This window comes from Gossypium raimondii, chromosome 1 (genome assembly GCF_025698545.1).
Source record: "Gossypium raimondii isolate GPD5lz chromosome 1, ASM2569854v1, whole genome shotgun sequence".
Taxonomy (NCBI): domain Eukaryota; kingdom Viridiplantae; phylum Streptophyta; class Magnoliopsida; order Malvales; family Malvaceae; genus Gossypium; species Gossypium raimondii.
The window spans coordinates 39,686,964-39,697,628 of NC_068565.1; the positions used below are offsets into that span (position 1 = coordinate 39,686,964).

General features: G+C 31.4%; 1 protein-coding gene across 1 annotated transcript; it reads right to left on the reverse strand.

Moving 5' to 3' along the window:
- Window positions 1-299: 299 nt before the first annotated feature.
- Window positions 300-3,052, reverse strand: LOC105785810 (uncharacterized). Its single transcript, XM_012611976.2, has 8 exons — window positions 2,467-3,052; window positions 2,267-2,361; window positions 2,083-2,186; window positions 1,888-1,988; window positions 1,707-1,810; window positions 1,169-1,606; window positions 902-1,033; window positions 300-709 (listed from the first exon to the last, which is right to left on the reverse strand). Exons 1-8 carry the CDS (start codon window positions 2,710-2,712, stop codon window positions 553-555), a joined length of 1,377 nt encoding a protein of 458 aa, XP_012467430.1. The 5' UTR covers window positions 2,713-3,052; the 3' UTR covers window positions 300-552.
- Between the last annotated feature and the right edge of the window lie 7,613 nt (window positions 3,053-10,665).

A 10,665-nucleotide genomic window follows, 5' to 3' on the forward strand; every position in this document is an offset into this window, starting at 1 on the left:
ACCTCAACAATATTAGAAAATTACCAAATACCCTTCATTTTATAAGAATAAATATTATTTTGAAGGTATTTATTACTTTTAATGTTTCTATAATAAATAGTTATGAAATTTGGACAAAACATTATAATAAGTGTCTCAATTTTACCATTTTAACTAAAATAACATTTTATGTTTTATATTAATTTTAATAAATTGTTATATAATTCTTCTCACCCATAATCTTATCATAATCTAGAAGTTGCCCACATTTTCATAGGTCAAGAGCGTTAAATTCTAAAAGTAAATAAAAGTGTAAGGAATAAAACATAAAAGGAGAATGAATGTCTTCCAAAATACATCTAAGAAAACAAGAGTGATACATAAACTACATCTTGTGATGTCCCTCATAAAACTACAAAGGAGTGAAAGTGGTAAGAGGAAAAACAGAAATGAGAAGGAAATAATTTACATTGACAGCAGGGGAGTAAGGTCGGGGGGGGCGGGGTTATGATGGATTTTCTCTACCAACTGCAAACATTGAATTAGTAAATAAGAGGGTGCTAAGACTATTATTTAGGGAGCTTGATTGGGTAATATTTGTGGAGTCTTTCTAAACACATGCTTTCTGCAACGCTCAAATATGCTGTCATATATCAGATCAAATTGGACGCCTGCTCTTTCCCTATTCACTATGAACAATATGTGATCTGCCTCTACAATCTTATAATACCTGCATTAAATAATATAAAATAGTATTATTAACTTAATACCACTAATTGGTTCACGTGCATGGAATATAGACCCTATCTCATCATGTGGAAATCACTTTATCCAATGAAAGCAAGTTGTTAAAAAAGAAACATATTATAATGGGAAGTTAATGATTGATAATGGAATAGGAATGAATAATTATAAAACTAACCATATGCCTGGCTGCAAAGGCAGGCAATCAGAATCATTGACAACCAAACGGCTTGGGTGCTCAATTGGGAGACGTGGATGAGTCATTGATATTGTGTTCAGAGCTCCATCATTCTCCTGCCAATCCTCATCCCTGCAAGTACTCATTTCTTTAAGGCACCACTACTCTATAATCATTGTTATCTTAAAACCATGATTTCAAATCAATGTTAAAACTTGTAATTTTTAGAAATGTTGATGTAACAATATAATGTGGTATAGAGCGCACCTGTAGCCTTTGTAAGGGGGAGGAACATCAGGCGGATGACGCCATTGGCTCATCTGTAGTACTCGTATAAAAAGCAATGGGTGTATACCAAGAATGCCGGAAGGGACTGTTACGCCCAGGATCTTGGTTGTACGCTTGGTTGCGTAGCTGAAATAGAATGTATTGGGAAAGGTTTGGAGATGGCTATTCATTCCCATTGACCCTTGAATTGTAAGATCAGTAAGAATCCAATCTCCTGTAGCAAACGGCCCTGCATTCCCCAACAGGCATTCAACTAGACCCCAAGCACCCAATTTTTTCCTTGACATGTTGAAATGATCGAACCCGAAATTGTAATAATCCTTTAGCCACGGGATATCTAACCAATCATAAATTATAACTCCAATCCGACATAGTTGAAGCAGACTTAGAGGTTTCATCGTTTTCCCATCGTCTGGCCTGAAAATCACACCAACCAACATGTGTTATCACCTGCAACTTAATACTACCAATGATTAAAAGCTTTGAAGCCAAAGAAGATGGTGTAAAGGGAACCTACTGCATGCCGTCGAAATAAGTTCTAGTAGTGCCATTGAAAGCCCCCGATAAGGATGTTATGCTTAAAACCCAGTTCTCAGAGGTATCCTCGTATCCTTTGAATTTCTGGGGAGAAAAACATACAATGAGTAGAATAAAGTGGATGAAGGATTGTTCTTCATATGAATGGGAAATTTACATACCTTATCAGCAAGCATCTGCTGCAAGACACGCACGACCTGTGCACCAGCCGAATGGCCAACAAAGTGAATAGGGTGATCTTCATCCCATTGTGGGTAATTCCCTGCATCACAGTAATCGAATGCAGTTTCGACCATTTAAAACAGAGACACAGAGCAATCATAGTCAAATAAAAATCTGGGAAACTTAATGCTTGCCTTGTTCATAAATTCGTCCAAACTGCGAGTGCCCATAAGCCTTGCTATGTTCTTCACCATAATCAACTTGTCCTCCTTTCAAATAATAGAACAATTCACGCGCCCTGAAACCAATCAAATCCCATATGAAAAACACAAAAAAAGCAAAACCAAATGGCAGGAATTCATGGTATAAGAGGCCAACCTATCGTATATGCCGGTAAGAGATCCCAAATCAGGCACAAGAACTCTCTCATCTTTCTTCTCTGCCCCAGCAAAATATGAAAAACCTCCTAATTTCTGCCAAACAATAGATAAAAGATCTAGCTTAAAACTAGAATCCCATATTAATGAATATTGGGGGGGGGGGGGGAAGGAATGACGAAGAGATCAATAAAAGCATACTCCTTTGCCAAATCCAAAAATGCCATGAACCAATACAATAGGAGGCAGATCATCAACATTGGTCCCACTGGGATCCTCGCTTTTGACCTCTATATTTGCATTAGGCTTAAAAAAGCGATCAGTTAAAGCCTGGGAAAGATCCCCAGCAACGGCCGTGCTAAAGATATACAACCCATATAGCACATGCACCAAAGAACTAACAAGCAGCTCCGCTAATTGCAAAGCATATATCCACCATCTTATCATCTTCTAAAAGTCCCCCACCTCCTCCAAAAGAGCCTCCTCCTTTACAACACAATAATAGAAAGAAAAAGAAAGAAAGAAAGAAAAAAGAAGGCTCTCTCTCTTCTGAATAGAAGATTGTAAAGAAAAGAGGCTAAAACCCTTCAATGATATAAGGTAGTACCATAGAAGGGGGCAGATGGAAACAGGCTGTGCCTAGTTTTTTTTGCTTTGTTTGTTTGTTTGTATGTTTTGGTTTTTCTGTTTCTATTGTTGTCACTGCATTCATCGGGCTTTCAGTTTCTAACTTTGAAAATGGTTTTTTCCCACAAATTCCTCGATTCCAAATATACCAAAGTAACCAATGAAGAGCCATTACAGATGCCATATGTCCTAAAGGCAACCCCATCCATCCCCCCTATCCCCACCCCCTCCCAAATTGTGCACATTATCTCCTTTCCACGGTTGGAGTAAAAGGGTCCCACTAAATTATGGGAAAGATAAAGATAGAATATTAAATCCTTTCCATTTAAAGAAAACCCCCTAAATCTCTCTCTCACATCCTATTTTTCTTTATAAATTTAGAAATCCAAAAAACACGGATGCGTTGAGAATTTTGGATCTGAGAGAGACGTTTTGTTTGACCTTCAAAAACAACAAGAAACCATTTTTACTTTCCAAAAGGAAAAAACCCATTTTTACACAAGTTTTGATTTTTTAGTTAAATTAATATTTCTAGGCGATTCTTGCCAGGACAGACAGTGGCAGGGTGTGCTGGAGCCCAGCTGGAAGTCAATCCCTTATCCAATCCTGGTTTTTAATTTGTTCATCGCTGTCGATCACGCAACTTTTTTACTCTATTGACAACAATATGCATTGTCATGGATATTATTTTATTTAAGTTTTAATTAATGTTAATAACACTAAAAACTATGACACACGTGACTTTGGTACAGAATCATGTAAAATATTGGCGTGTAATCATGACAAAAATAATGTAAAATTAGATTGCGGCACACGGGAAAGAAGTAAAAGTAGACTATTTATAAAATCTTGTTTTGTTTTTTCTTCTCAATTAAAGACACTAATTTCATTAAGAATTTTATAATTAGTATAAATGCTTAAACTGTATACAATTTATCTTGTTTCATCAAATAAATTCATTTGAATTACAAGATTAAGGAAAAACTAGAATCTTTTGCCCGTTTTCGTTAGATTCAATTTTTAATTATAACTGTATTTTAATTATTTATTAAATTTATAATATAAACTAAATGCTAAACTTTAACAAAGTAGAGAGGTTAATATTAAAATTTTACCATTATCTTATAGGTAAAACAAAAGACACGCAGAATCACTTAAAGGCCTTTTTTTTAAAATATAAATAACTAATCAGATTCTAAATATTAAGGTATCAAACTATGTTTAAAAAATAAAGTATAAAGATAAACTTTAAATTCTAATATAAAATATGGACCAAAATTAAAATTTGAACATTTTATTAATTTTTTGAGCAGTTATTAATTTAAATCGGTTCCATTACTCCATATCATCTTTTCAGTCAATTCTTGTTACTTTGTTTATATCTAGAATTTATTATCCTAATTTCATAACTTGATCATTTTTTCCCAAGTTTTGAAGATTCTTTAAACCCTTGTTGCCGCAAGTTTTTTTATTTACAATAAATGTAAAATCCATTCGGTTTTCACGAGGATTATTCTTCTATCTTTGATTCTTGTTGAAGTTTATTTGTATTACTGCTTATCTATTTATGATCCGTACGAACAAAAGATGTTATCAATAGTCAATACATATAGTTAACACTTATAATTTGTTCTTCAATAAAATTCACCAAATCAAGTTTGAGGTAATTACAATGTTTGAAAATATTTTAAAAGCATTTCAATTCAATACGAAGATGTTTGGTGGTGTTGGAAATATAAAACTGGCCTTCTATGAATTAAAGCGACTCACAAAAAAAAAAAAAAAACAATTAGTGCAGTGCAACAAGTCTTGATACTTGGTCTTTAGGTATCAAGATTTGACCCTTTTAATGTAGCTTTTTAGCTATTAATATGCAAGTATTCGTACTTAGTCCCCAAGTATCAAAACCAGAGGTTGAGTAAAAACTAAGTCTACTAACTTGTAAATTTTGATAAAGTGTCATGTCTTAAGATTTGAAGTAGGGGATCAAAATCTTAAGTTTAAAACACTTAAAACGAATCATTTCAAAGCTCAATCAACCATACAAACACATGCCACACCAATAGAAGTCCTGAAAACTACCTAGACTTATTGACAAAACATGCTTTAAAATACGTTTACACCAACATATCATCAAGGTAAATCCTAAAAGAAAAAAAAAAAAACATTCACAAATTAAATCATGAATCCAACTCATATCCAAATGGACATTGAGAATTTAACTTGCATGCATCTTGTAACAACTCCATTTTGACCGATGTCGGAAAATGCAGTTTCCAAATTTAATTTCGTAAATCAAATTAGTGAAATTATGAATAGAAGATTTTTTGTATTTAATATGAAAATATATTAATGAATGGATGAATAATTAAATCGAGAAAATCATTAATTAAAGTATAAGGAATAAATTGTAAAAGTACAATCGCTATTTAATTTTAATTTGGAAAATACTTGAAAATCTAATTAGCAATTAACCAAGAGACTTAATGGTTATTTAATCATTTTCCTTATGAGATAGTGGAAAGATGGTGACTAAATCCACTTAAATATTCATATTATAATTATAATTTATAATAGTCTTAAACTAATAAGCTAAACATAATTATGTTCATTACATCACTAAACTAAGTATATATAACTATTAATGGGAGAGAGAATAAAACCATCATTTTTCTCCTAGGTTTGTGTGGTCCATGCCACAAGAGAAAAGAACGAAATTGCTTTGTTTTCATTGTTTTACTATCCAAAACTGATCAAGGTAAACATGTGATTTCTTGAAGATTTTTATGTATTTTTTAACTTAAGCTAGAAGACCCATGTAGTAGATTATCAAATTATCAAGTGTGTATTATGTTACCATGAAAAGGTTTTTTTAAATTCAAGCTTTGAAATGACATGTATGTAATCATTAAGCTTAGAATTTGCAAAGATTGTAGTAGAATATAGTGAAATTAGCTAAAATTAAAAGTTTAGCTAATTTTTACATAAGGGATTGAATTGAATAAATTGAAAGTTTTTGAGAAATTATGCTATAGATTAGAATTACAAAGTCCCTAATGAAAGAATATGAAATTTGATTTTGATTTAACACTAAATATCGAAAAATATGAGCAATTCAGATATAGGGACTAAAATGAATAAAATGCATAATATGTTAAATTGTTGTGTTTTCATATATTTATGTGAAACTGATACTATTCCTATAATTGAATTATTGTACGTATTTAAAGGCAATGTCGGATCGTCTCGTGATAAAGGAAATGCGAAAGTCGTAAATGAGTAACTATCCTGGTTTGTGATTTCCTGATTTAAATTCAATTACATATATGAATTGTTGCAATTAGCTATGCTTAAGGTAAAGTACTTACTTGTCTTTTAACAAGGTAAGTATGAAATAGTTGGTAACTTGTGGAAATGTGGTGATATACTTATGATGATATGAAATAACATTAATTGGTTTGAGCATAATGTGAATTGATTTGTTTTAAACAATGATATATGAATTATATATATATTTGAAACACTGGATGCTCTATTAATAGTATCGTGTAGAGTTGGGTATAGTTGGCATGCCATGGGATTAGACTATGAGATTATACTTTAGGTTATATTAAGGAGATGAAAAGTGAATATTATACTTCGGATGTTCTGATGATGTGCTAGGCACATTTATACTCTTTGATTTATATCGATGAGGCGTGGAGTGCATATATATTTCAAACGTACTAATGAGGCACTGGGTGCCAGATATATTGGTGTGATGGTTGGACGATCCGTATATCCGTCTTGAGTCTGTGTCTGATTAATAGGGATTATGAATATACGTATTTTGTTTATTGATATTGAACATTGCATTGTGTAACTGTATCTTGATGTTAAAGTAATAAAAGATGGAATGAGAAAGACTTTGTGATTCGATTAGTACGAGCCTTGTGAATCGATATTGATATAAAATGAATCAATAGATACGATTATGAAATGAGAAGATGAATATATTTCTATAGGATACTATGTGATTCATGTGATTGAGAAGTTATGTTAAATTAATACAAATGGTAATAAGTAGTTTGTTACATGTATGAAAACATAAATTTTCCAACACGAGGCTAGAATGGTCGTTGTGTTCTAAGTAGTTATAAATTACATATTAGTTATATTTGGTATATTGCTTCTATATGACAATTGTTTTAAATCATGTTAGCACTACTTAGCCCTATTGCTCAGCTTACGATTGTTTATTTTTGTGTACATGTATAGTAGATCTTAAATCCTCAAGGTGATCAACAACATCCAGAATTTAACTCTCGACTCAGCAGGTTTGTATAGTTTCTTTACGTTTATCGAAAATGACATGTACCTAATGTATTAAGTTGGTCTTAGGGTTCATATTGAACTTTTGGTCCATATGGTAGGAAATACTTACATTTTGAATTTCATACCATATATGTTGGCGGTATGTATATGTAGTAATCTAGTGAATTAATGTTTTGTTTTCCCATTGATCATAGTAAGCTTATGAATGAATTAATTCTTGCTTGCCAAGTAAATGAATAGGTGAATATATATGAGCGGATGTTGATATGTTAAGAATGGAAATTTGGCATTTATGTCTATGATTATAATATGATGAGTTGAGAATTTTCGGTCATTTAGACCATAAAAGGGATTGGTGCTTGTTAGGTTGTGTAAAATGATGCAAAAATTGATGACATTGTCTTCACAGTCATGACATCCCCTATTCATGTCACGACATTAAGCTTCTATTTACATAGTCATGATTCACCCCTACTGAGGTCGCAACATCAAGCTCCTATCATCAAGGTTGCCTTATTCCCTTGTTGAAGTTGCAACATTAGGCTTCTGCTTTCAAATTCGCGACATATCTAGGTGGAGTCATGACACCAATAATTAACTATCCTCAGTGCCATGACACACAACTTTCAGTGTCGCAACAAGGTTCTATTTTAGTCAAATTTGCATTTTGATCCCTCATTTGTACCAGTGATTGTTGAGAAATTTTGTAACTTAGAACCCGTATTTGAAAAAAATAAGGTTTTTAAATGTTTTAAAACATAATTGCTTGCATGATTTGTATATTAAATTTTGAAATGAGATCGTAGTTGCTTCGGCAATGAATGTGGCATCTCACATATTAGGTCTTGTGATCTGGCCGAGTGTAAGGTGTTATACATCCAATTAATTTATCATTCAACAATGGTATAAAGCCAATAAAAGTAACCTTTTAAACACAACCATCAATGCCATCCAATACCAAGACAAATAGTAACATGAAACTAACATATATGAATGCAATATGAATGAGTCACTAAGTACATACCATTAGGAGCCACTAGTACATATACACTGATGTGGCGTTGTAATCTAATAGATGATTTAGGCTTCAAAAACACTAATCAAAACCTACGTATAGAAACAGTAGTGCGTAAAAATAATTTCTTAGTAAACTCAAATGGAAAATTACCACACTTACCTTGCCTTTGAATGAGCTAGCCAAGTTGATAATGATAGCCATTAACAAATGGAATACAACAAATATTAACATGGAAAAATCAAGCATAATAATCAAATATAATCACATATGTAATGTTTTTAATCAGTTAAGGTCAACCAAAACTTAGTTCACTCACGTACACTTAGAATAATTGATATGTCAAAATTTGTAATGCAAGTGCACGTGTCAAATCAAGTAATAAAGTGATAAGAAGATATCATTTCCACAATGACCAAACTCTAAGTTGCTAAGTACCAACTATTCAATTTTATCTAATTACAATCATGAAAAAAATTAATTACTACTAAAATTAAACTAAGTAAATTTAAGAGACTTTATTAAACTAAAAAATGAAATTTACTAAGTTTCTTAGTCAATTTTAGAGATCTTGGAACTCTAACTTCACCTAATTTATTTAATCAATTATCTATCATCCAATTTTGCAACATATATAATTACTAACCCAAGATTCAATGGCATTATCTAAACCCTTCCCGTATCTAGCTAAGTTAATCCCTCTTTCCCACTAGGCATATTCCTATGCTAGGATGACTATGAACAAACTTATTGGGTTGACTAGGGAATCAAGTATATTCCTATCCTAGCTGAAAAGTAACTCAATTTTCAACTCTACTAAAGTTAATCCTAATATATTCAATCGAGATTTGAACCTTAATTTTCTCATCCAAGAAAAATCAAGATTATCAAATTAATGCAACTTGGTTATCAAACAAGCATATTAAATAAGCACAAGACTAAATAAATGATTAACACAAATCAAAATAGTTAAAGAGAAAATAAATAAATTAAGTAAAAAATAAGATCTATCATCGTTTTAAGAAAATACAGTTTAGTTCATAATAATTTATGAAAACCATAGAAGAAGATATTCAAAATAAATTTGCGCCAATAGAAAGTAAAAGAAAGTAATCTAGAGAGAAAAACGGCTATCAAATTAATGTTGAGATCTCCATATCTCCTTTTCTTCTTGTCTTTTCAAACTTAAAAGTTCCATTGGTGTGAGAGAGTTGTTCTTAAGACTACAAGTTGATTTCTTACTCTTTTATTTTATTTTTTTCTTTAAATCATGTCCCCTTTGTTTTTAGGTGACCGCCTCCCGACGTACCAAAGTCAGAAGTAAGAATAATGTAACAAAAGATATAAATTAGGTAATGTCCACAAGTACCTAAAGTACTCCAAATATGTACCCAAAGGAGGTGTAACAACCTGTTTTCTAGTGGTTTTAGAAACAGTGGTTTCGGGATCATATTTCCAATCAGAGAGTCTCTAGATATTTTTAATTAATATTTGTGAGCTAAATATAATATAATAGTGAATCGTGATTTAATAGATTTTATTAATTGTTCAGTTGGTTAAGGTACAAGTGGTGTGTATCGAAAGTCAAGTGGTTTTGCAAAATGAGGTGTCGGGACCTTTTTTTCATTAACCGAGCTTAAAAATATTATTGTTAATATTTATGAAACTATTATATAGGTGAATTGAAGTTTTGTCCAACAATTTTAGTGTTTGGATAGCTAAATAAGAAACAAGTACTAAATCATAAAAATTATAAAAGTTAATCAATATTGATTTTTATTAGTTGAATGACTTGATTAATGATTGTGCAAAGGTCTAATTGGAAAATAAACCATTTTCGAAGATGATGGACGGTCAGTGGAACCTAATTTGTCATTTTAATTATTATTATCAATATTTTAATTAAATAATTAATAATAAAAGAAAAGAAAAAAAAACATACTCATCCATTTTCATTTTCTTTTCTTTCAACATCGAAAATCCATTGATGAGAGCTTGGAGAATGCGACTGATTTTTTTTGCCTTGCATGTAAGTAATTTTGGGACTCGTTTTTAGTAAATTTTATATTTTTGAGATCGTTGCAATTAGGTTTAGCTAACAAGTATCTTTGTCTTCAAAACTGTTAAAGTTTTAAAATATTTCCATTGATGAATGCTTGAAATTTTGATGTTAAACGGTTGTATTTGAAGCTTGGATATAAGATAAGACTACTTTGTAAAGTAAAAATTGTTATTTTTGAACATAGAGACTAAAGTGTAAATATTTTGAAATTAGTATGAAATTATTGATAATAGAGGGTTGGAGAATGATGCATTTGAAATGGATTTAAAAATTGAAGCTCAAATATTAAAGTTATGCTAGTTTCAGTTTTAGGGACTAAATTCAATAAAATGCAAAACTTTAGGGCAATTTGAAAAATGAATTTGAATTAATTTACGAGCAC

Bases quoted from the DNA above. Each gene is read 5' to 3' on its own strand.
- LOC105785810 (XM_012611976.2), bottom strand. From the start codon at position 2,712: ATGATAAGATGGTGGATATATGCTTTGCAATTAGCGGAGCTGCTTGTT. The intron at 2,187-2,266 runs GTTGGCCTCTTA...GATTGGTTTCAG, and splicing joins CTTACCGGCATATACGATAG to GGCGCGTGAATTGTTCTATT. The intron at 1,989-2,082 runs GCAAGCATTAAG...ACTGTGATGCAG, and splicing joins TGGACGAATTTATGAACAAG to GGAATTACCCACAATGGGAT.